General features: G+C 40.5%; 1 protein-coding gene across 3 annotated transcripts; it reads left to right on the top strand.

Moving 5' to 3' along the window:
* Positions 1–113: 113 nt before the first annotated feature.
* Positions 114–26,548, top strand: PALB2 (partner and localizer of BRCA2). Of its 3 annotated transcripts, none has more exons than XM_020874085.2 (13): positions 114–321; positions 2,472–2,531; positions 2,668–2,770; positions 5,153–6,643; positions 8,840–9,651; positions 9,989–10,060; positions 12,025–12,186; positions 13,260–13,345; positions 13,597–13,758; positions 14,727–14,843; positions 17,320–17,407; positions 19,482–19,630; positions 22,772–26,548. In XM_020874085.2, the coding sequence occupies exons 1-13, from the start codon at positions 274–276 to the stop codon at positions 22,977–22,979; spliced, it is 3,558 nt and encodes a 1,185-aa protein (XP_020729744.2). In that variant the 5' UTR covers positions 114–273; the 3' UTR covers positions 22,980–26,548. The 3 variants fall into 3 exon arrangements, with proteins under 3 accessions (XP_020729744.2, XP_020729745.2, XP_070317143.1); XM_020874086.2 differs by lacking the exon at positions 114–321 and adding an exon at positions 328–1,511; XM_070461042.1 differs by lacking the exons at positions 114–321; positions 2,472–2,531; positions 2,668–2,770; positions 5,153–6,643 and having other exon boundaries at positions 8,771–9,651.
* The last annotated feature ends 139 nt before the right edge of the window (positions 26,549–26,687 follow it).

Genomic DNA, 26,687 nt, shown 5'->3' with positions numbered 1-26,687 from the left:
GCCGGAGCTATCATCCATAGTTCGGTTCTCCGCTAGGCGGCCTCACTCCATTGCTCTGCCGTCTCCGGCTGCGCGTGCGCAGGCCGAGCGGCGGCTGTGATTGGCCAGGTTTGTTGGCGCGCCCGTCCGGCGTGGGATCTGGCCTTGTGTTGTGGGCATCCCGGGCTCCCCAAACCTTCCCGGGGTGCCTTGAGGCCCAGGGCCAGCCGGGCTGTTTTTGTCCGCAGGCCTGGGGCCAGCGACGAATGCTCTTTTTTGTTGGCCGCCAGCCAGATGGAAGAGCCTCCTGGGAAAACCCTCAGCTGTGAAGAGAAGGAAAAGGTGCCGGGGATGCGGGAAGGGTTGACTCCGATTTTGACCCCCATCCCAGGATTTTAGGCTTGTCTTTGCTTCCTTCGACCGTCCAAGGGCGGCAGTGACCTCTAACTTACACTTTTCTCTGGAGTGAGGGGACACAGGAAGTGAAAGTGTGGGAGAGCGCCGTGCTCCCTTGGTGGCGTTTAAAGAACAAATTTTCTTTACAGCAGAAGTGCAAAAGTACAAAATGTAAAACTGTAGATAAAGCTAAGGTCCCCTTTGACATCTTCCCCACTCCACCCTGCACACTCTCAGTTTTGGCTTCTCCCATCCCACCCCGTTAAGTAAATCTCTCAACTATCTGGACTGAAGATATTTTTGTGTGCAAGTCGGACGGGTGGTGGAGGTGTGGAGGGGCGTGTTTGTATTCTCTAATCACCAAAGAGTAATTATATATTTTTGGGGAAGGTGAATGTTCATAAATGGTATGATCTAGATGGTTCTGCAACTTCCGTTTTGCTTCTCCGTGTTTAAAGTCCATGTTAGTTCTTCTTTGCTCCTGCTTCTGCTAAGTCGCTTCTGTCGTGTCCGACTCTTTGCGACCCCCTGGACTGTAGCCCTCGAGTCTCCTCTGTCCATGGAAATTTTCTGGCATTAATACTGGAGTAGGTTGCCATGCCCTCCTCCAGGAGATCTTCCCAACAGAGGGATGGAACCCGCGTCATGTTTACTTACCTTTTTTCAAGTTATTTTTTAAATTCTGTATAGTATCCTACAAATGGAAGTGGCATCTTTTCTTTATATGTTTCTCTTCTGAGAGCCTTCTGTTTGCAGGTTTTGATTCTATGACAGTGCTGCTCTGACTGTCCTTATACATGCCACCTTGTGCTTGTTCCAGCAGACATTGTGGTTTTTACAAAATATTTATTTGGCGGCCCCCCTCTTAGTTGTGGCACGTGGGATCTTCTATCTTCCTTGGGGCATGTGGGATCTAGTTACCTGACCTGGGATGGAACCCAGCCGGATGCATCGGGATGGCAAAGTCTTAGCCACTGAGCCACCAGGGAACTGACTGGTGGTGTTAACTTGAAGGTATCTTGCACTGGCTCTTCCAAGCATGGTGCTAAAACTCTTCATTCGCCATAACTCATCAGTCCTCTCATCCCAGCATGCCTTGCAGTGGTGGTGGAAAAGTTCATTTACAAATCAACAAGGTAATTCTCAGATGTTGATAAGGGTGGTGATAAGCTGTGAGAAGAGGTTAAGCTGTGAGAAGAGGTTATGAGCACAGACCCTACAGCCAGACTGCATGGTTTGAGTCATGCTGGTTTTAAATTGTGTGGTCTTGGACAAGTTGCTTTCCCTCTGATCTTTCCAAAGCTAGCTCTTTCCTCCATCAGGTCGGAGCTCATGTGGTATTCCTCAGAAATGCCTCCCTGGCCACTGTCTCTAAAGTAGTCTATTCTCCTGTATCCCGGACACCTCCCATCACTCTGTTTGTCTAGGTATTGATTACCACATGAAGTCATCTTATCTGTTTGTTTCCTTATTTACTATCTGTATCCCTCACTGTATGTAAGCTGCCTAGAGCAGTGGCCTTGACCCCTCTGTAGATGTAGCACCTGGAACTATAACTGACATAGTGGGCATCAGTTAGTGTTCTCGGTACTGGAGATGCCTGGATGAATAACTGACTCATAAGTTGAATGATTGTCTGAGGATGATAGCCCCTGCTACCTTCAAGGATCTCCCAGTGAGGTAGGAGGAAACAGAGAAGTAGACAGTCTGTATAGTAAGTACTGTGATAAAGCAAGCACAGAGGAGAGGTGGAATCCTAACTTGGATTTGGAGGAGGACTTAGTTTAGAAACTTGCCTAGAAGTTTCCCTCAGGGAAATAAAAATCTAAGCCAAGGTTTGAGGAATCAGTAGGAATTAGCAAAGTAAGTTGGGGAGAGTTGCTCCAGGTGATAAGAACAAGTTATGCAGACATGCATTAGAGAACTTGATGTTTTGTGAGAACTGAAAGTAGAGTGAGGCAGTGCCGCTTCCTCCCCACCTCCAGCTGAGACACCTGCTGACCTCTGTACCCTGGTGTCTAACAGGCCCTGCATCCCTTCTCTCTAATGCCTTCTTTCCACCTGCTCAGTTTTGTTTGGTATTTTTCCTCTTCCAGTTGAAAGAAAAATTAGCATTCCTGAAAAGGGAATACACCAAGACATTGGCCCGCCTCCAAGTAAGTAAAATCACATTCTCTCAAATTGCTGTTAATGCCACAAAGTATATAAAGACAGCTCTTTATTTAAGCTGTTAACAAAAATTTATTTCTTTTTCATAAAGTTGTTTTTCTGAGCTGCTTTTGTTTTCTCCAGCGTGCCCAAAGAGCCGAGAAGTTAAAAAATTCTATTAGGAGAACAGTGGAAGAACAAGATTCCTCACTCCAGCAGGAAGTTTCAACACAGCTAACCCACACAGGTAAAGCTAGCCCATTCTCTTAACGCTTTCTTTATTACTCATTTCCCACGTAAACCTGCCTGTGGTTCTTTTTTTATATATATTTACTTGGCTGCGTCGAGTCTTAGTTGTGGCATGCGGGATTTTCATTGGGGCACGCAGGCTTAGTTGTCCCCTGTCGTGGGGGATCTTAGTTCCCTGAACAGGGAGCAAACCCCCATCCTCTGCCTTGGAAGGCAGATTCTTAACCACTGGACCACCAGGGAAATCCCCTGGCTGTGGTTCTTTTTCTCACAATCAGAAGATAAGGAGTAACAGTAGACTCTTTAAAGTCTACAATTCTAAAGTAATTAGCCTCCAACTAATAAAAATAAATGGGAAAAAAAAAGTCTACAATTCATTGCTTCTTTATATAACCATCATCAAGATTGTATAACCATCATCACTGTCTTAATTCCAGAACATTTTCATCACCTCAAAGAGAAACCCTGTGCCCATCCTACCTTTAACCCACAGACAACTACTAATCTGCTTTTTGTCTCTGTGGATTTTCCTATTCTGGACACTTCATATAGATGGAACCATACAATACGTGGCCTTTTGTGACTGTCTTCTTTCATTTGGCATAATGTTTTTAACCTTTATTTATCCATCTATACATTCATCTAAGCGTGCATCAGTACTCCATTCCTTTTGCAGCTGAATAATATTTCATTCCCCTTCATGGATCACAGCCTTGTCATGGTGAAGGGGCTTGTGTAACTCAATGAAGCTCTGAGCCATAATATAATATGATATGATATAATTTGTTTATCTCTTCATTAGCTAATGAACCCTTGGGTTATTTCTACTTTTTGGCTGTTATAAATTTTGGCTTTTATGCTGCTCTGAAGATTCATGTACAAGTTGTTTCTGTGGACATATATTTTCAGTTCTCTCCATATGTACCTAGGAGTGAAATTTCTGGGTCATATGATAATTCTGTGCTTAATTTTGAGGAACTCCCCAACTGTTTTCTACGGTGACTGTACCATTTTACTTTCCTACCACAATGCACAAGAATTTCAATCTCTCCACATCCTTGTTAATACTTGTGATTTTCTATTTTTAAAATTATAACTGTTCTGATAGATATGAAGTGGTATCTAATTGTGGTTTTGATTTGCATTTCCTAGTGACTAATGATACTGAACATCTTTTCGTGTGTTTGTATATCTTCTTTGGAGAAATATCTATTTTTATTAGGTTGTTTGTCTTTTCATTGATGAGTTGTAAGTGTTCTTCATGTATTATAGCTATTGGACCCTTATCAGATACATGATTTGTAAATATTTCCTCTCATTCTGTGAGCAAGAAACTATACTTTATTTGGATTGCTTATTTAGTTGCTCTTTTTCTCTATTTTAACTTTTAGAAATTATATTTATTACTTAAATATGGAAAGATGGTTTTTTTAGTTAAGTGTTTATATGTGCACAAAGATGAAAGTCTGGCTGAAAATACTTTTAATAAAAAACAATGGTCATTTCTCATGTTAAAAGTCAGCTAATTTATAATCATAAAATCAGAAGCTAATGAAGTAGAAAAGTGATATGGAAATTACTTGAGCCCAAAAGGGGGCATGAAGTAAAAAATCAGGTGAGAGATGGGGGAAATGGGGATATGTTGGTCAAAGGGTCAAGAGTTAATTACGCAGAATGAATAAGTCCTAGAGAGCTAATGTATGGCATGGTGACAGTAGTTAATAGTACTATATTATATACTTGAAATTTGCTAAGGTAAACGACCTTAAGTCTTCTCATCACACACAAAAAAATCATAGCTATGTGAAGTGATGGATATGTTAGTTAGCTTGATTGTGCCAGCGTTTCACAATGTATACATATATCAAAACATCACTTTAACTATATGCAATTTTTATCTGTCAGTTGTAGTTCAGTAAAGTTTTAAAGAAGAAAAAACTAAGAAAAGATGATTACAATAAAGAATAATCTGTTTTTAATATTTATAATTTATTTGGCTGCACCGGGTCTTAGTTGCAGCATGTGGGATCTTTAATTGCAGCATGTGGGATCTAGTTTGCTGACCAGGGATGAAACCTGGGCTTCCTCCATTGGGAGCACAGACTCTTAGCCACTGGACCACCAGGGAAGTCCCAAGAATAGATAATTGTTTAGTTTGAAAATCATTTTTCCAGCACAACTCCATTTTTGTTACATTTACTTAATATTACTAATAGTTTGTAAGATTATTAAAAACTTACTTTGATCTGCCTAAATGATATTCCATTGACTCTCTTTTAAATAAATGTTTAGTAATATTTATATGTAATATTTAAAAATAAATATGGGGTAGTTTTAGTTTCATTTAAAAAATATTAACTATATAATTTTTTTTCTTCAGAACCTAAAAATATAGTATCTTCTCATGACACGTTGCAAATCAATATCCATGTCGATGAAGAAACTGGAGAAAAGACACCCAGCCCACTTGACATTGAGCCTGGGTCGTTTAGCTCTGGACGCATCTCGGTTGAAGGATCACGCATACAAGGATCAGATGATAATCAGGAACATTTTCCTTTCAGGGTCAATGGCCCTGATGCTAAGAAAAGGCAGAGTAAGCTGCTGGGGAGAAGAAGGAAAGAGGAGAGAACATGTGTTTCACAGGAGAGAGAATCTCTCTCTGACACTGATGCGCTCATACTCTCTGGAAAAAGACTAAAGGAACAGGAAGAAATCAGTAGAGAAAATCCTAGAACACCTATAACTGAACTAAGAACCTACCCCCTTTCAAGTCCTAAGTCTGCCATTCCAAATTCTCCAGCACCAGTTACAGAAACTAATGCAGGGAGTGTATTAATTCCACCAAGCACCAAACCACAGAGAGATGTTGATGCCCTCCTTAGAGGAAATTATGTCCCCAGGGCGACTGCTCTTCCTCTGCCTACGCCATCAGACAGCAGTAGCGGTCAGCGCCTCGAACACAAGCGTCCTAAAAGTAATTGCAAACTTACTACTGACAGCTTAAGAAACATTAGCTCTGCTTCACCTGTAAACTTAGAGGTAGAGAAGAAAAAAATGACTGTCTCTACAGATAACCCAGAGGTAAACAAAGCTGGAAGTACAAGTAGCCAGGCAGCTAGAAGTCCTAACTTAGAGGCAGATAATTCACGTTTTATAAATGAACTCACTTGTGATAACTTAGTGGAAAATGAAAACCAAAACTTAAAAGAACAAAATCACACAGAGATGTCTCTTAAATCTCCCAATGATGCTCTCGGTGGTAGAAGTGAAAGTCTTCTGGGGAAAAAGGTTCTAAGTCAGTCTGAGAATCTTAGCCTGGAAGTAATTTCTCCTGTTTCTGCAGAAGATCAGATACATTCTTGCACGGTGCTTGAAGGCCTTCTCTTTCCTGCAGAGTATTACGTTAGGACAACACGGCACATGTCAAGTTGCCAGAGGAAAGTAGCACTGGAGGCTGTAATTCAGAGTCATTTAGGTGTCAGAAAAAAAGGCTGTAAAAATAAGAGGACGGAATCTGCTAAAAAATTAAACGTTTCCAACGAAAAAACTAAGCAAGGTGAAATTAAGGTGTCTGACACACATGCAGAACAACCAAGTTCAAGAAGTGCTCAGAAACTTCTCTCATTAACTGAAGTCAGCTCTTCCACTGGCTCCACAAAAGATGACTTTTCTAGGAAGACAGTTACCAAGCCATCAGGTAGAAAATGCAGAGGAAAAAGAAAGTCAGCGTGCACCTCTCCGTTAGATCACCATGAACTACTTTTGCCAACTTCTGGTACATCAGGTGTTAATAAGTCCAAGAAAGAAATTGCCTTGCACAAAGATCAGAATGAAAAGGCAGTTATTCACAGTAAGAAGAGAGTTAAAGGTAAATCGAGATGTGGTTGGTGGTGGTGGCTGGTGATGGTGGTAGCTAACACTGTATGCGTGTCACTTTCTAAATATTATATAGATACTAACTCACTGAGTCATCACGCCAACTGTACATGAGGCAGAATCTGTTTTTTTTTTTATTACTTACTTATATATTTGGCAGTACATGGAATCTTTTTTAGTTGCAGCATGTGGGATCTAGTTCCTTGGCCAGGGGTTGAAACCAGGCACCCTGCATTGGGAGTGCAGAGTTTTAGCCACTAGACCACTAGAGAAGTTCCCAGAATATATTTTTATCCTCACTTTACAGATGAGGAATCGAAGGCCAGGTGATCAAAGTGTCTTTAAAGCCACAGGGTCAAGATTCACATCTGGCTGCATGGTGTCAGAGTTCACAAATACGGTTGAAAAAGTTGACACAGAGGGAAAATGTATTGGATGTTTACCTAAAATTAGTGTTTATTCAACTACAATACAGTCTTTTATCCATGGGGAAAAATGACTAATACAGGCAAGTATATTTGAAATGAAATCCACGTCAGAGTAAGAATCCACTGACAAACTCCCTTAGGAATGACTGTAATGCAACAGGTCTGAGCTACTTTGGGAGGTAAACTATCTAACAGTGTCTCTGAGGTTCATGGGACACAAGATTTTGGAGGATATCAAATGACAAGTTATAACTTAAACTTTATTCATTTACTCGGGAGTTGTACCTGATAAACTGAGCACAAAATCTAGATAATTCACTCCAGTTCTGTGTGAGAGCTCAGCAGACTTTCTATAAAGGGCCAAATAGAAAATACAGTCTCTGTGCTCAGTCACAGCTATTCAAGTGTAATGTGGAAGTAACCATACACAATGTGTAAATGTGACTGTGTCTCAATAAAACTTTATTTACAAAAACAGGCAGCCAGCTGCTCTGTACCATTGGACAGGCTTTGACTTATGAGCCACAATTTATTAATTAATTTAAATAAAAATAATAATCATGGGGACTCCACTGGTGGTCCATTAGCTAAGACTCCATATTCCCTGGTCAGGGAACTAGATCCCACATGTAAACTTAAAAGAGTTCACATGCTGCAACTAAGACCCAGTGCAGCCAAATAAATTTAAAATAGTTTTTAAAAATAATAATCATGACTTTTTAAATCATCATCTTTTATGCCAACAAGAAAGGAATTGGAAAGCAGGACAATCTAGTAATAAGCTTGAAATGTTGTTTTGTATACTTTGAAATAATCTACTGTGACTTCAGTAACCTACAGGTACATACAAAATTTTTTTTTCTTGAGGTGACCTTCATATAACATAGTTAACCGTTTTAAGTTAAGTAAACAATTCAGTGGCATTTAGTTACATTCATAGTGTTTTATCACCATGACCCCTATGTAGTTCCAAAACATTTTCATCATCCCAAAGGAAAACCCCATACCTGTTAAGCAGTTCTCGCCATTTCCTTGACAGTCCTTGGCAACTACTAATCTGTATTCTGTCTCTGTGGATTTACTTATTTTGGATATTTTATATTAATGGAAGTATGCAAGATGTGACCTTTCGTGTCTGGCTGCTTTCCCTTACTTAGCTAGTTTTCGAGATTCATCCACAGTGTAGCACATGTCAGCATTTCATTCATTTTCATGGCTGAGTAATATTCCATTGTATAAATGTAGCACAGCTCTCATCCATTTATAAGGTATTGGATGCAGCTACATTTTGAATGATACAGAATTCCTGTTGCTCAAAGTCTAATAAATTAATCTTTGTTTGAAAAGGGGACTGTGTTTTCTTCAGTGAGAAGAGCCAGCATTTTGTAGACTATACTCTGATAGCCTGTTGGAATGACAGCTGTGGATCAGAAAGGACTTTAGAGATTCTTAACCCAGCTCCCTCAGAAGGGACAAGGGGAAATAAAGTGAATTTGACTTGCCCAGGATAACATAGCAAACCAGTGGCAGAGCTGGCACCAGACTGGTCCCAGGCAGCGCTGTCAGCACCACCGGGGTTTGGTCCTACAGAGGGAGAGGGAGAGCTGCTCATTATGCACTAACCTATGTCTGATTGTTGAACTGTCCACAGAAGTTTTAGAGCCCTGTGTGGGAAAACACTGCATGACGTTGGAGTTTAGAAACTCACTCTTTGGTGGGAATTGGTGAGGATCTGTTTTTGTTGTTGCTTTCTGTTTTAGGGAAGGAAGGTCATTGTCAAAAAGAGGACTCCCTTTCTTGCAGAAATTACGCTTATTTCTCTTCGGATGATGATGCTTTCAGTGCTCCATTTCATAGGAACGAAATGCTAAGTTTAAAGCATCTGTCGTCTTTTCTCAAAATCACAGACTTTCAGTTACCTGACGAAGACTTTGGGTCTCTTAAGCTTGAAAAACTGAAGTCCTGCTCAGAAAAGCTGACGGAGCCTTCTGGGTCAAAAGTACATGGAGAGGGGCATCTTAAAGGGGAAAGTTATATTGTGGAGGAACCAAGCCCTAAACAAAGCAATATAGAAAAGGAGGACGTGGAAGAGGAACTAATTATTCTACCAAGAAAGGCACATCCTAAAATGCCAAGCCAAAGAAGCCAGCCTCGGGGAAAGGACCTTTCTTCATCCATTTTACTTTTCACTCCTTTGAATACTGTTGCCTCTGATGATAATGACAGACTGACAGCAGACCTGTGCTCACCTGCTTTCCCCATATTAGGCAATACTCCAGCTTTTGGCTCCCAAGCCCACAGAGAAAAGGTGTCTGCAGAGGTGGTCGGACAAACCTGCTCTCCACCCCGTCTTTCTCACTTCAAAGCCACAGTCAGCTTGGCTAGCAATCGTAAACAATGCAACAGCTGGAGCAGCCCCCCTAAGTTAGATAGCAGCCAGCATGTGGCAGGAAGAGCAGGACATCCTTCCTGTGACTCTGACTCTGGTCCCCAAGCAACAACTCTGCCCACCGAGTCTTTGACCTACGAAGCAAGTCAGCTCCAGGAATCACCGAGACATTCTGCTGAGCAGGTACAGACTGCATTCTTCATGAAATTTTCTCTGAAGGAATGAAGTGTCTTAGTGAACATGGACTCAGTTCCTCAGTGTTTTAAAATGTTTTACCATGTTTCTTTGATACGACTTCACTGTAAATATTAAGTTCATTCTGGGGAAATTAGGATTAATTAAAATATGTGTATTTTTAAGGGTTGCTGTTCTCTTTGTTATTCATGAAGCAGTTACATTTGGAGCTCTGCTGATGTTTTATTTTAGAAAATAAAACATAGGAAATAGTTTGAAGAATGAGTGATACAGACAGGTACCATATATAATGTATACATTAATGATGTGACTTTTGTTTCCACAGACTGAAATAGCAGAGGTTCCTGCTTGGGATAGCTTAAACCCAGGCACCCTACAGCTGGTTTCAAAGTTAAAGGTCAGAAGACTTATCTCTTGTGTCTTACGTGCAAAAAATGCAATGAACTGGTTGGAAAATTCAGAAGAATTTGATCCTTGATAAAATAAATTTAGAAAATCATTTAAATTCTCTTTTGCAATATTTACCTGTTATATATATTCTGAGATCTTCTGAAGAAGTTTTTATGTCAAGCTATTGCCAAGAAAAACTTAAGCTAGGGAGCTCAACTTTGTATCTAAGTTTAAATCAGGCATTTTGACAGAGAGAGGGGTCATTCATGACTCTCCTACCCAAATAATATAGTATTTCTACAAGAATCACTTACTTTATAAGAAAATGGGTAGCAGTTCTTGATTATAACATAGTGAATGTTTTTGATAGGCTGTGATGATTTGATAGTGAAATAATTTTGATAGGCTGTGTGATATATATGGTTCTGAGAAATATAAATAATATTCTGGTAAATCCTGTGAAGTGAATTGGACCCGTGTCTTGGTGAACTTTTTATACTTGAAATAGGATGGTACAGAGCAGGGGTCTTCAATCTTACTACTGTTAACATTTGGGGCTGGATTATTCTCTATTGTTGGGGACAGGCCTGTGCACTGTATGGTATTTAGCAACAGCCGTGGTCTCTACTAGTCATACCCCCTCCCCAGAAGTGATGACAGCAGTGTCTCCAGATATTGCTAACTGTCCCCCTGGGGGAGGGTTGCAAAATCACCACCCCCAATTGAGAACAACTGGTGTAGAAAAAAAGAGATTTAAATCCATATAAACTGTTTCTCCAGATCATCGTCTATGTGACCTGGCACAAATTGTTTAGCTCTGAGTCCCAGATTCCTCTTCTGTAAAAGATACACTTATATTGTTTTGAAGCTATTCCTAAATCAATTTTTAGTAACAGTTTCTTAAAGGAATCAGCCATTTGATTCATTTTCAAATTTGTAGGTAAAAAGTCACTTGTTATTCTCATAGTTTTTTGGTCTGTGTATGTGCAGTTAAGCCTCTCCTCACTCCCCATTTCTAAAAGTTTTTTGTTTTTTTTAATTTATTTACTTGATTTTTGACTGCTGGGTCTTTATTGCTATGCACAGGCTTTTCTATAGTTGCACTGAGCAGGGGCTACTCTCTAGTTGCGGGGCGTGGGCTCTCATTGTAGTGACTTCTCTTATTGCGGAGCCTGGGCTCTAGGGTTCATGGGCTTAGTTGACCTGCAGCATGTGGGATCTTCCCGGACCAAGGATCAAACTGGTGTCCCTTGCATTGCAAGATGGATTCTTAACCAATGGACCACCAGGGAAGCCCTCTGAACACATTTTTTTCCTTCATCAGACTTAAGAGGTTTGTCCATTCTGTAAGTCTTCCCCAAAACCTAATTTTTTGTTGTGTTGATTGTTAATTGAGTTTTTGGTTTCCTCTTTCATTTTTTTTCCTGTTTTTATTGTTAGTAAGTCCTTCTGTTTTTCATTGTGCTTATTTCATTGTTCTTTTACTAACTTCTTGAGCTGCTTGCTTTATTTTTATCTGTATGAATTTTTTATAAATATTAATACCTTTATAATTATAGGAGTTTTTCTAAGTACTGCTTTGGCCACTGTATTCTGCATCTTCATTTAGAAATAGTATGTTGTTTCAGTTTTATTCTCTCTTTAACCTATGGGTGTTTCATGAAAATGTTTCATTTCCAAAGGTTCTTAAGGAACTAACGTTTCAATTAGTTCTGATGGTCTTATGGTCTGTTGTGATGGTTAAATCTGAATCTGTTCCAGTCTGAAGCTACATGTTGTAAAATCTGTCATTGTGAGTGTGTATGGGCAATTTTTGTAGTTACCTAAGACCCACGGAGTCTCTTTTGACTGCATGAAAGTTTAATTATATTCAGTTGGTATTTCATCTAATCCTTGTAATCCATCACTTTTCATGTTTATTCTGCCCCCAGGAATCCCTTTAACGTCGTTGTTGTTGCTATTCTGTGTCAGAATCCTTCAGGTTCTTGTTCTGTGGATGTGAGTGCCACGTGGTGGGAAATAGCTGGTTTCAAAGAGCCGTGTATCATAACTGCTTGTGAATACGTCGTTTCTCTTTGGAAACCTCTGGATGCTTGGCAGTGGGAAAAAATTTATTCCTGGCACTTCACAGAGGTAAATCAGAATCTTATAGCTGAAAGAGATCTTTGCAATCATTTGCATGATAATACAGATGGGCAGCTTACCAAAAATATAGGGTCTGTGACTATGTGAAACAGAGCAGAGAAATGATGTTTTTCCCCCCAGTATTTAATTATGAAAATTTCCAAATATATGGGAAAGTGATATAGGGACCACCCATATGCCCAGCATTTAGATTCTAGAGTTAATACCATGCTTTATCATATGTTTATCCAGAGGTGGATTTTTGCATTGTACCTGCAGGAGAATCTTGAAATTTCCTGTCTATTCTGACTTCTAAGCTTGCTGATACCTCTCATCAAAATGTTATTTCTGTTTTTTTTCTAGCTGTAGTTTCTTCTGTCCTTGTCTACCTTTGTATGTATTTTTCATGGTTGCAGTCTGAATATGCTTAAAATTGTTAAGCTTGCCTTTTCTTACTATATAAATATGTTTGCTTGTTTCTACATATTCTTCCTACTTATTTGTTTATTTTGAATTTTATTTTTCCAGCTTTATTGAGGTATAATTGACAAATGTAATATATTTAAAGTGCATAGTGTGATGATTTGATGTACATACACACTGTGAAAGGGTTTCCATAATCAAATTAATCAGCATATCACCTCACAGTTTCCTTTTTTCCTTGGTGTGAATGCTTAAGATCAGCTGTCTTAGCAAATTTCATTCTTGTTCTCCAGTAAGCCCACAGCCAGTAGCAGTGTGTTTGGCATAGTGCTTCTCATAAATATTTGTTCAGTGCATAAACTTGTCTTAAATGGTTGCATATTGTTCCATTCGTCCACATACCAGAATTTAATTATTCTCCCATCGCTAGAAGCATTTATTATGTTAAATAAATGCCACAGTAAACACTATCATGCACATAGCTTATTTGAGTTTACATCTTATAAAAAGAGGATGTTTGCTGAACGTTTTCACAGTTCTTCAAGTGTTTGAAACTAGGTACGGTGACATTAGAAAGAAATGTGACAAATTTTGGAAAATGTATGTTAATTAAAAATGAAATAACCAAATATAATTTTGGGCTACTTTGTTTTATTTAGGTTCCGGTATTACAGATAGTTGTAGTGCCTGATGTTTGCAGTCTTGTGTGCGTGGCTTTGGGAAATTTGGAAATCAGAGAAATCAGGTAAAGAATTCTCAAGGCGTGGTTTTTTTTCTTTACCTGGATCTTTGTCATCTTGTTTTGAGTTTAAATTATAACCTAGACTTGAGTCTTGAAAGAATTTAAATTTAGGTCCAAAGAGAGATTCATTTTGAAAAAAGCTATCAATAGAGTGACATCCCTGACTAAAATTTCCTTTTAAAGTTTGAGCCTAGTCTTCTCATATTAAAGGCTTGCTCCTGAATGCTCTGCATTTTTCCTTATATTTGGTTTAGGGCACTATTTTGTTCTCCTGATGGTAAAAGTGAAAAGCAAGTGCTCCTGAGTTCTGGAAATATCAAAGCTGTGCTTGGCCTGGCAAAGAGGAGGCTCGTCAGTAGCAGTGGGACTCTTTGTGATCAGCAAGTCGAAATTATGACATTTGCCGAAGATGGAGGGTAAGAAAAGCATTGGTTGATTTTACTGTTAGATCAAAAATGATTTCATCACAGGGCTTCAGAGAAAGTTGAATCAGTAGCACCTTGTTTTCTCTGCTGTATGTGTACTGCAGCAGGGTCTGCCCCTGTCCTGGGCCGTCACAGAGCAGTGTAGGGAGGCCGAGCCAGCCGTGGCAGGGAAGAGGGCGGTGGGGCCGAGGGGCTCAGCAAGCATACAAACATGCATTTCCAACTCTGAACTCTGTCTCAGCCTCTGGACCTGCATGCCTGTTTATTAGATATCTCGTGAATACCTCAAGTTGAACATGCTAAAAACAGAACTCATAGCATCTTCTATGTTTGTCGTATACTCATTACACTTTGTTGGGTTTATCTGTCTTTCCTAATAACAGAGGGCATGAACCTTGTTTGTCTTATTTATCCATGACCTGTTGCAGTAAAATTGTTCATTCACTAAGTCATGTCCAACTCTTTGTGACTGCATGGACTGCGTTGCAATAAAACAAGGCAAGAAAGAAATAATCATTTGCTTAAATTAGGAGAATGTTAGTGGAGATGGGGAGAAAGCGTGGATTTGAGAGAGATGAGATAATAAAGTCATTAGGACTGGGTGATTGAGTAAATAGGAAGGAAAGAGATAAGGATAAAGTCCAAGTTTCAGGGTTGCTCACCTGGGTAGGTGGTGGAACAGTTAGTTGAGATAGCAGTGCTGAAAGGAACAGGTTTAAAGAGAGAGCTGGTAAGTTTAATTTTGGATATGATGAATTTGAGGTGCTTACAATATATCCAGGTAGATAATGTGAAAGTATATGTTCATTGTAGAATGTTTAGAATACATGTTTTCTGGGTGAATTTTTTTCTGTCGTTAGGTTAGTGTCTATTTTGCATTGTTCAATAATATGCAGAAGGCTGCTTAGAAACTGCTTTGGTAGAAAAGGGCTTGATTTTTAATACTGTTTTTAATGCAGAAGCAAAGAAAAACAGCTTTTGATGCCCCCTGAAGAGACCATACTAACTTTTGCTGAGGTTCAAGGGATGCAGGAAGCTCTGCTTGGTACCACTATAATGAACAACATTGTTATTTGGTAAGCTTCCCCTTGAGAGCCGTTTTTCTCATCTGTAGTATCAGGATACACCTCTTAATTTCACAGGGTTATTAAGATTAAATAAGAAACTCTGTAAATATGAATGTGTAATTGTTTGGTTACTGTCAGATGCTATATACTTATCTTAACGAGAACATCATATTAATTCAAATAGTCCAAGCAAACTACTTTAAGTGAAATTTTATTGTTGTCAAAAATGTACTCTTGCTGGTTAATGGCTGAGTAGCTTTCTGAGATTAACTCTTCTGCTTCAAATACCTATGAATTCTGTGCAAAAGATAGAAACAACTATCTGAAAGCACTAAAGAGGGAGAAAAAAATATATACTGGAGGAAGTTCAGTATGTAGAGGAAGGAAATGTCACTGGGCAAGTTTCCTATTCGAAGGTGAGGCACACTTGGTTCCAGAAAACCTTCTGTCCTGCTGCCTTAAAGGACCAAAGGGTAGAAATCAAGGAGATTGCCGCAGCTAGAAAGCAAGAAAGAAAAATCCCGAAAAATAGACAGCCAGAGAAGGAGCCCTGAACTCTAGTTAAATATCTGGCTGACCTTTAAACTCCATACATGCATTGTTCAGTAATATGTAGAAGGGCTGCTTAGAAACTGCTTTGGTAGAAAAGGCTTGATTTTTAATACTGTTTTTAATGCAGAAGCAAAGAAAAGGTAAAGCAAAGAGAACTGAACTGGGTTTTCAGCATTTAGAATTTGAGTTTAGCCAGTTTAACTGTTGACTAGAGTTAAAAACAAAATCAGTATTCTTCAGAGGAGCAGAATGCAGGGTTTATATGATGTGTCATTGTGCTAGAATACAGTCCAGAATTACTGGATGTGTAAAACTTGTTTGATTAGATGATTCAAATGAACAAATTTGTGATAGGGAAATGACAGTTGAAGAGTCCCCAGCCACCTCTTTCCTGACCACAGGGCAGAGCCACACCAGGCCTTTTCGCTTGCAAGGTTAATTTGTGGTAGGAGAAGAGGTTGATTTTTTTCTCAGAAGACTCCCCATTAATTATTCCCTTGAGGCTATGAGTGTCATTCCTACGAGCCTGTTCTGCATTGTTCACCCTGACCCTCTAGGAATAAACTAGGCAAGTGTGGCCCCTGAGAGAAACTTTGTCCCCTCCCCACTAGGGAGCCTCTGGAGTTTGACCCTGACCTAATCTACCAGGTTTCCACTTTTGGCACTTGCCTCAGGGTTTCTGCACATAGGTCTTATTTCAGACAACGTTCTTTGTAAACGTTGTCTTTTCTGTTCTTTCTGCTATTTCTGTAGTCTGGCCCTTCATTGTTTGACTCCTAAACTATTAATATAATCTAGTGATTAGTCTCAATACTCAACCTCCAGATTATATTTTATATTATCACTTTAGAAATACTCATGCTCCCATCCCTCCTCACCCCCCACCAAATAAAACCTTCAGTGGGGTCCATGTTTGCTTTCTCTACCTTCCATTTCCCTAGTGTTTCATTACAAAAGTTCTTCTCCAGCTGTTCCCTACTCTTTCCCTTTTTTCATTACATCCTTCAGTTTCTGTCTTTTTCTAATAATAGCCTTTTGGCATTTTGTAGATGAGGGATCACAGTGGAATTCGAGGCTGGGAAGGGACTATTCTTAGAGCTTCTAAGTATCAGTTTAAGTTCTAAGTTTAAGGGGGTGTATTCAGCCCCACAGTTGCCTTAAGTTCTGTTGCAACGCCTCAGTGCATCCCTGGTGGTCCAGTGGTTAAGACTCTGGGATTCCATTGCAGGAGGTGTGGGTTCTATCTCTGATTGGGGAACTAAAATCCCACATGCCATGTGGCATGGCCGAAAAACTGAGGGTTTCTCACGAGTGGAGTCATGTGGTAGAACAGTTAATCAGTGTCACATATCCTCAATAGAACTAAGGAGTGGTTCCAACAAACTTTTTTCTTTATATTCACCCTCTTCTGTCTTCCTTTTTCCATTTTTTATTCCATCTCAGTCATCCCTTCTCTCTCTGTTATCTTAGTCTAGCTCTAGTATTAACATATTATAGAGAGATAATTATAAGTCTATTTTAGGTGTAGTTTCTCTCCTAACCAAATTTGGTTTCCTGACCATTGACTTACATGGAAAATTTAGACATAACAAGAAGCATGATAAAATCGTAATGATACAGCTATGCCATGTGCCTAATTTCCATAGAAGTGAAATGAGATCCTGGAAAACTTTTCCCCTGGAATTTGAAAAGATTTATCCCTGATGGCATAGCAGGTTCAATCTAAAGCCAAACTATCAAATTACACTATTGGCAAAGTTAAACTGTAGTTCTATTTTTAGCTAAATCGGTGGCTAATCAAAACTAAGGTCCTGTGTCCCTTAGTTTTTCCCTTGGTCACCTCCTAAAGGATGCTGTGGTACATAAGAGAATACTATGTGAAAACCAGTTTGTTGGAAGAATGATATGAGCTTATTTATTTTTGGTGTCCAAGGAACTTAAAAACTGGTCAGCTCCTGAAAAAGATGCACATCGATGATTCCTACCAAGCTTCAGTCTGTCACAAAGCTTACTCTGAAATGGTAAGTCATGACCTGCTGGGACCACTCCGTGTCTAGTCTGTGTGTTACTGTGGGTCTCACTGAATGAGGGTGATAACTTTGTAAGTCATAATTACTAGGCCCTCTCTCTGGTGCCTGTTTTTTTCAAAATTGGATAGCACTGCTTGCTCTTTCTTGAAATTTATGAGTGTGTATTAGTGATGGTACAATATGACTGGGTAAAATTTCTGACTGTATGACTTAAGGGCAAACCTTGATTTCTAGACTATACCTAGAAACGATATGCTGATTTTCAGATTTGGCTCCCAACCACATTGCCATAAATGATTTGTGATGTGAAAGCATCCCCTTAGGAAGGGTGATTAAAGCGTCCTAGACATGTTTTTCTCTCAGGCTTTAGCATTCCTGTATAGAAACAAACACAGCTTCTTAGGCGCTGTGTCAGTAGACTTGGCTTACAGTCCGGTTTTAACATCTGAACAGGCTGAAGGTACTTGTCCAGGAGTCAGAGCTAACTGCCTGAGTAACAGGGATTGCTGAGCCACAAGCAGAGGCGGAAGCAGCCGGCTCAGCACTGAGTGGAGACTGACTTGCCCAGCGCAGTGGCAGCCCTGCGTTCATCAGCACCCGCAGGCTCTGAACACAAAGGGGGCATCTCTCCCTAGGCCAGCATCTTCGGTGGAAATGAACTCAGCAGTTGTGTGATCTTAGATAACCTATCACATCATCTTGGGGCTTTCTTTATTCTAAAATAAGAGGGTGAAATTCACCTCTGGAATGATTAAGTACACCTACGAAGCATTTAAATAATTTTACATTTTTGTTATTACATTGATACCTATTTGATATTAAAACATTTAATGCAGAAATGTGTGATATAGGAAGTAAAATGTCACCATGAAGCCAACCTCCAGAAATAATAGTCAATAGTTCAGTATAGGAATCGGCAAACTTTCTGTGAAGGGCCAGATAGTAAATGTTTTCCGTCTTGAGGCCATGTGGTCTCTGTCACAACTCCTCTCCCACCGCAGCCCCAGATCAGCCAGAGGTAATGCATAAACAAATCATGTGACTCTGTGCCAATAAAACTTTTTGGACAATAAAACTTTCTGAAACTTGAGTTTCATATATAATTTTCATGTGACACAAAACGTTCTTCCTCTTTTTTCTAACTATTTCAAAATGGAGAAACCATTCTTAGCTCATGAACCATACGAAGATAAGCATTGAGCCGGATTTGACCTGTAGGCCAGTTTGCCGACCCCTAGTTAAATGTATAGCATTTCACATTTTTTGACTTTCAGTTGTTTTTTTAACAACCAACTAATTATAATGGTAATTAATTCTTATAAGAATTCAGTCATTACAGAAATGTATGAATTGGAAATGAATGTTACTAAGATGGCCCAGTAATTAATTTTTCCCATTTTACCCCTGAAATAATTACTTTCAACAATATACGTGTGTGTTTATACATATGTGTGACATATATATTTTCATACACAAATATGTTATTATTAGAACATGTAATTTTAAAGTTGTGGGAGGTCTGTAACACATTTTCCCACAGAAACAACCGTAGGTGATGGTGCCTTTTTTGGATCATTTTTAGTCTGTAAATAAATAGGCTGTTGCAAACTGGCCTGAAAATCCTGTCACCACTGAAAAGATTGTTTTTATGGGAAAATGTGTTCCAAATTTTCAAAAACCGACTTACAGGTGAACATTTCTGGTTTGAAGACTCCCTCCAGGTGTTTCTATGTCCTCTTTTCTTAATCCCAGCATTTCCCCAAGTGGATGGCATGGATGCCAGTAGGCTCTAAAGTTGAGGAAGCTGATAAGTCAGCTCGATTCACACCTGCAAAGACTGTCTATAAAGTCGTGGGGAGCCCTGTGCCGGAGAAGCCCAAAGTCCAGCTCCATGGTCCCCTCAGAGGTTCTGCCTGAAAAAGAGTGATCCAGGGATTAAATCCTCGAGACTTAAGAGTCTGTTGGCCGTTCCTGTGATTCTGTAGTTTTGTCTCTGCCAGTGCTTTCTTTCCCCCCCACATACTCTTGATGATTTATTTGGTCATTAACTTCTCTCCTACGTCAGGGCCTCCTGTTTGTTGTTCTGAGCCACCCTCGCGCCAAAGAGAACGAGTTACTGGGAAGCCCTGTGTTTCAGCTGACCGTGATTAACCCAAAGACAGCCCTAAGCACGGGTGTGATGCTGTACCGCCTTCCTCACGGGCAAGCTGGAAGGCAAGTGTGTGACTGCCGCTCAGTGAGCGTGCCGTTGTGAGAAGCATCTGTGCAAGTATAGAAACCGAACATTGTTCTGTGACTGATGTGAATGGAAACAGATACTACAGATCATGGTAAAGAATACTAAGAAGTAGGTTGAAGTGTGAAGTTTACTAGATCTGAGTCAAACTTCAGATTCCCTCCATCCTATGATTGCCCACCAGTATGGCACCAGATAGGTATTTTATGTATAGTCAAGCCTTGTTTTTCTCCACACCAATTAATATTGGTGTAATTATATTCAGAATAATTAATATTCTCTGCAAGAAACTTATCATTCATGTTCTTTCCATAAAAGTTAAATTAAGGAAGTTTTAAATGCACTTAAGAAGATCTCTTAGACTTCCCTGGTGGTACAGTGGATAGGAATCCACCTGCCCATACAGAAGACCCAAGTTCAACCTGGGACAATTCCACATGCTGTGGGGCAATGAAGCCTGTGCTGCCACTACTGAGCCCACTGCCTGGAGCCTGTGCTCTGCAACAAGCGAAGCCCCACAGTAAGAAACTCACACACCAGTCACTAAGAGTAGCCCCTGCTTGCCGCAACTGGAGAAAGCCTGCGTGTAGCAACAGAAAGACCCAGTGCAGCCAAAAATAAAGAAATAATTAAAAAAAAAAAGAAGATATATGTACTTTGAAATATTGACTGTACCTCCATCATGTAGGCAGTTGACATTTATCTTTTGATAAATATTTTATCTGTTGATTGATGAGATCTGTTTACCAATGCCACAGTTACTGGCATCCTGACAGTTTTCTGAGCTATTTAAAGCTTGAAGTAGTGCTAGTATTCTTAGGTGAACCAAGAAACATCAAAGTTATTATTTCTAAATACTCCTTTTATTAATGTTTGAAAATAGACCTAGTATAGGTCTATTAGACCTAACAGACCAGGATCACAAAGTTTAGCTTTAATAACACACAAGAGTAAGCAACCTTGATGGTTACAACGTGTATTTCTCCTTCCTTGGGTCTTGTCCTAAGCTTGCTAGGTGATGCATGTTCTAAAAGTCCGTCTTCTTGTGTATGTAGCCAGCTGTGGCATTTCTGCAAGTGTTCTTAGCACAGCAAGAACCTCAGAACTCTCATCTATAATATGTGCTTGCATAAAACTTGTTTTCTTAAATATAAAGAAAGAAGCATAGTCATTGGTCCAGTAATTGAAGTTACATGGAACAACTAGGTCAAGCATTTCTTTTGTCCCTTTTCAAACCTATTTAGCAAATCTTGAAAACCTATTTGGTGCCAGTCCTGTAGGAAGCACTACTGTTTGTAATCTCATGGAAGTTAGAAAATCATGAGTTCAGGTGTTTGAGCACAAGCCACCTGTTCTCCTTGTTTGCTTGGCTTTACAGTAAATCCTTCTCTGCTCAAAAAAGAAAAGAAAAAAGAAACAAGTTTTTTTTGCTGTTTGGTGGACATAATGCCAGGAGGCTTGCACTGTTTGGGATGGAAGGGCACTTTAATTGGCAGTGGAGGATTGGGGAGAGACTGTCAAGGAAAATGTTATGGATTTTCAAAAGATGAGCTACGAGACAGCTACACAAAGTTGAGTGCAAAAAAAAAGTTGGGTGTGAGCCAGGGATAAAATATATCATTTGGTCCACTCAGAATATTCACTTAGACTTGACTGTGTACCAGGCCCTCTACAAGGCACTGGTGATGTGGCAGTGAGGAATAATTAATTTTTATTAAGGATTTCTTAAATCACTGTGGACGATGACTGCAGCCATGAACTTAAAAGGCGCTTCCTCCTTGGAAGAAAAGCTATGATAAACCTAGACAGCATATTAAAAAGCAGAGACATTACTTTGCCGACAAAGGTCTATCTAGTGAAAGCTGTGGTTTTTCCAGTAGTCATGTATGGATGTGAGAGTTGAACCATAAAGAAGGCTGAGTGCCACAGAATTGATGCTTTTGACTGTGGTGTTGGAGAAGACTCTTGAGAGTCCCTTGGACTGCACGGAGATCAAACCAGTCCATCCTAAAGGAAATCAGTCCTGAACATTCATTGGAAGGACTGATGCTGAAGCTGAAGCTCCAATACTTTGGCCACCTGAGGCAAAGAGCTGACTCATTAGAAAAGAACCTGATGCTGGAAGAGACTGAGGGCGGAGGAGAAGGGGCAAAAGAGGACAAGATGGTTGGATGGCATCACCAACTCAATGAATGTGAATTTGAGCAAGCTCCAGGAGATGGTGAAGGACTGGGAAACCTGGCGTGCTGCAGTTCATGGGGTCGCAAAGAGTCGGACACAACTGAGTGACTGAACAACAAAGCATTTCTTATGTGTCAGGCACTGCACTCAGCTTTTTATATCAACTGTTTCATTAAACTTCAAAGCAGTCCTATGAAGTAGATACTCATATCATCCATCTCTATTTTACTGATGAAGTTAAATAACTGGCCAGGGTCACACATCTCTTACTTTGTTGGAATTCAAACCCCAGTACCGTCCCTGGTGGTCTAGTGGTTAGAATTTGGCACTCTTTCACACCCTGGTAGCTGACGGCAGAGCCCCGTCTTAAGACAGCCAGATTTGGTTCCTGATGTTGACATCTTCTGTGGGACAGACAGCCCCCAGATACGGAAACAAGGGAATCTCACATTCATATTCTCACAGATACAGAAGCAGACAATCACATTGCTGTGAAGGTAAAAAGAAGGTGCTGCAATAGACGGAGCAGAGTGTATATGTGTGTGCACACTCAGATTGCTGAATAGGCGTGACTTTTCTATGCCGACGACAGGCCTGAACAATGACCAAGATCCAGCCAGGCTATGCCCTGGGGTTAGACCTGTCAAGGAGAGGGACAACAAAAGCAAAGACACCAAGGTGAGGCCAAGCTCGGCTGGTTTGACGAGTGGGAAGCAGGCCACTGTGAGCTGGGTGTGAGGAGATACAAAGGTGCATCAAAGAGACAGGCAGCGCCTCTAGTGATCATAGCCAGCAGTCCTCGGATTGATTGCACGCGGACACATTCGTGTTCCCACATGTCTTTGTTCTTGTTGCTTTAGAGACCATGGTTTTGGCCAGTTTTTGTTTGTTTGTTTTTGATATGTAATTTGAATTGTCCCTTCTCTGCTTGCTGCTAGGTTCCTGGAAGGCGACGTGAAAGACCATTTCGCAGCAGCAGTATTGACTTCTGGAACCATTGCCATTTGGGACTTACTCCTGGGTCACTGCACTGCTCTCCTTCCTCCTGTCTCTGGCCAGAGTTGGTCTTTTGTTAAATGGTCAGGTACAGATTCTCATTTGTTGGCTGGACAAAAAGATGGAAATATATTTGTATACCGCTACTAAAAAGGGTAACCTGGAAAACACAGTGTTCTGGATATTTTTGGTCTCTTAGTACCCTTTGGAGTTGCTACTTTAAAGGAGCAACTATTTGAAAGGGTTTTAAAACACTTACTTACCTGTGTTCATTCTGACAGTGTTCCGATGGTGGGGGCACTACTGATCTTGAATGCGCATTTGTACTTACTTTGGGAGAGAGGGTATATAAGTGGATTTTTGTGATTCCTCACATTTGCACATTTCCTTTTTTTTTTTTTATTTGCACATTTCCTTTTAAAGGTATATGTACATAAAGCTTGAAATGATAATAAATATTTATTTTGATACATCCTGTTTGGCATATTTTTTCCTGTCCTGTAAAGATGATTTTCAGAAAGAAGAACTAATTCTTTTATAGCTAGAATGTTCAGTCAACAATGCTTACACAGTAAATCTCGGTTAACTTAATGTACCGATAGGCAATATGCTTTTGTTTCTCACTGCGCTAAGTCTTCGTTGCTGCACACGGGTTTTCTCTAGTTGTGACAAGCAGGGGCTGCTCTCTAGTTGGGGCATTGGGCTTCTCATCCCTGTGGCTTCTCTTAGTGTAGAGCACAAGCTCTCGGGCTCTCAGCCTTCAGTAGCTGTGTTGCGTGGGCTTAGTTGCCCCGCTGCAGGTGGAATCTTCTAGATCAGGGATCAAACCCATTTCCCCTGCCTGGGCACATGGATTCTTAACCACTGGACTGCCAGGGAAAAAGTGAAAGTCACTCAGTTGTGTCCAACTCTTTGTGACCCCATGGAATTCTCCAGGCCAGAATACTAGAGTGGGTAGCCTTTGCCTTCTCCAGGGGATCTTCCCAACCAAGGAGTTGAACCAGAGTCTCTGCGTTGCAGGTGGATTCTTTACCAGCTGAGCTATCAGGGAAGTCCTGCAATATACTTTTATGAGGTTTGTAGTATTTTCACATACCTACTAATAGTAATGCAAAGCCTATTTAAAATTCTAATTTAGAAACGCTGTTGTTCATTTGCATTCTGACGTGCATACTTGATACCAGTACCTGCATTTTCACAAGAGTCACTTAGTCAACAGCCCAGCTGTATTGAGGGCATCATCTTCACCTTTCCCCAAGTGGTTTGAGAGACAGCAGTTTTTTTTTTCCAGATTATTTATTGGCTGTGATGGGTCTTTGTTGCTGTGCAGACTTTCTCTAGTTGCAATGAGCGGGGGCTATTCTTCATCTCAGCACATGGGCTTCTCATCGTGGTGACTTCTCTTGTGGTGGGACAGAGGATCTAGGGCGTGTGGGCTTCACTAGTTGCAGCTGGTAAGTTCAGTAGTTGTGGCACTTGGGCTTAGTTGCTCCAGGGCATGTGGGATTTTCCCGGACCAAGGATCAAACCAATGTCCCTTGCATTGCAAGGTGGATTCCTAACCACTAGGCCAGCAGGGAAGCCCTAGAGATGGCAATTTTTAAAGCCCTAATCTGATAGTATCATTGGAAATTTCATCCCAGTCCACAAGTATTTATTTGCCTAACTTGAATATATTGATAGTATATATGCATGATCTCCTTTTTTTTTGGGCCACACCACACACAGCATGCAGGATCTTAGTTCCCTTAACAGGGATGGAACCTGTATCCCCTGCAGTGGAAGCGTGGCATCTTAGCCACTGGACTGCCAGGGAAGTCTCATGCACCATTACCTCTCTTTTAAAGATGCCTTTTTATGATAGATCTATAGTGGGTTTTGCTAACTTCATTACTACCCTTTAATACCTTTGCATTTCACTTTCTCTGCTATACCATGTCCTCACAGTCTCTCACCTCAAATGAGTTAATAACTTTGCAAGTACATCATGAATAATAAAGGGATTTTCATAAAGATTTAATTTACTCTGGAACCCTGAGAAACATGATACCCTGAGTTTAAGAGGAGGAAGAGAGTGCTTTTAGATCATCTGACAACAGGCAGCTGGATCTAGGACTACGAAGCCCAAAGAAGAGGCCAGGCTGGATGGAAGTGGCAATTAAAGCCTCTAGAGTGAATCAATTTTGAAAACGTATATGTTTAAAGTCAAGAATGGGTCAAGGACAGACCCCCCACACACACACACAGGGATCAATATTTAAATGATCAGCAGAAAAAATAGGGCCATGAAGATGGCAGAGAAGGAATGGTCAGAGAGGTTGTATCTACTGGACTTAAATTAAGATGCAGTGGTGAGGTTTATGAAGTTTAACTGGTGGGAGTAGGGGGTCCAGTAATCTAGATTAGAGTGGATTAAAGGGTGAATAGGACAAATGAACTTACTTACAAAACAGAATTAGAGACAGATGTAGAAAAACTTGTGGCTACCAAGGGGAAAGGAGGTGGACAAATTGGGAGATCGGGATTGACATTACACGCTACTTACTAGATATAAAATAGATATAAAAGATAACTAGTGGGGACCTACTGTATAATTCAGGGGAGTCTACTCAGTACTCTGTTAAGTATCGAGAAGAATCTAAAAGAGTGGCTCTATGTGTATGTGTAACTGATTCACTTTGCTGGACAACAGAAACTAACACAACATTGTAAATCCGCTGTACTCCAATAAAAATTAATTTTAAAAAAGAATGAATAGGAAGTGAGGAATTGAAGGTTTAAAACAGTAGATAATTCCTTTAAGAAGGTTGATTATGGGTACTTCCCTCATGGTCCAGTGGCTTAAGACTCCAGGCTCCCAATGCAGGGGGCTCCTGTTCAGTCCCTGGTCAGGAAACTAGATCCCACATGCCGCAACTAAGAGTTTGCACACTGCACCTAAATATTTCTCATAATGCAGTGAGGATCCTGCGTACAGCAACTAAGACCCAGATCAGCCAAATAAATTTTTTTTTTTTAAAGAGGTTGACTAAGAACGGAAGGGGAAATGGTGATATTAGAGGTATATTAAAGGTCACTGGAGGAGGCCTCTGGTCTTGTTTTTAGGCGGGGAGGAACTTTGGCATGTTTAGGGGTGCAAGGGAAAGAGCTAGAAGCGAAGGGAAGGTTGAAGATAGAGGGGAGAAGAGAGAATTGGTGGTATAAGGTGCCAGGGGATCCAGGAGGGGATGGGACAGTAGTACAAGTGTGCTGGCAGAGGGCGGGCTGACTGGTGGGCCGGTGGGGTGATGTGTGCAGGAAGCTGACACAGTTTATGTTCACACCCCTTTGATGGAAGTGCTAGTGAAGAGCACTGGTGCGCTCTTAAGTCTTCCCCAGCTACTAAGGGTCGATCTCAATAATGAACCTCTACCCTATAGACAGTGTAGGCTGACATTTTCCTCTTTATGTATTTGCTGAAGGAAAAGTAGCTCTCCCAAAATATGTCATTTAAATAAGAGGTGATTCTGCTATATTTAAAATGGATAACCAACAAGGACCTACTGTATAGCACATGGAACTCCACTCAATGTTATGGGGCCGTCTGGATGGGAGGGGAGTTTGGGGGAGAATGGATACGTGTATGTGTATGGCTGAGTCCTTTTGCTGTTCACCTGAAACTACCACAACATTGTTAATTGGCTCTACCCCAACACAAAATAAAAAGTTAAAAAAATAAATGAGATGATTTGTTGTGTTTGACCAAAAGAATCAAATGTAACACAGAAATACAGAGAGGTTATGGGAAGAGAGGGTCCTGTATGTGGACTTGGTAGGTACAGAGCCCTCCCTGACTGCTCCCTCTTCTGAGGCCATCGT

The sequence above is a fragment of the Odocoileus virginianus genome, chromosome 33 (genome assembly GCF_023699985.2).
Source record: "Odocoileus virginianus isolate 20LAN1187 ecotype Illinois chromosome 33, Ovbor_1.2, whole genome shotgun sequence".
Taxonomy (NCBI): domain Eukaryota; kingdom Metazoa; phylum Chordata; class Mammalia; order Artiodactyla; family Cervidae; genus Odocoileus; species Odocoileus virginianus.
Note: the sequence above shows the minus strand (reverse complement) of the source record. Positions and strands in the feature narration are given on the sequence as shown.

Coding starts and splice junctions, on each gene's coding strand:
- PALB2 (XM_020874085.2), top strand. CDS start 274: ATGGAAGAGCCTCCTGGGAAAACCCTCAGCTGTGAAGAGAAGGAAAAG. Junction 322..2,471: donor GCTGTGAAGAGAAGGAAAAG/GTGCCGGGGATG, acceptor TTCCTCTTCCAG/TTGAAAGAAAAATTAGCATT. Junction 19,631..22,771: donor CCTCACGGGCAAGCTGGAAG/GCAAGTGTGTGA, acceptor GCTTGCTGCTAG/GTTCCTGGAAGGCGACGTGA.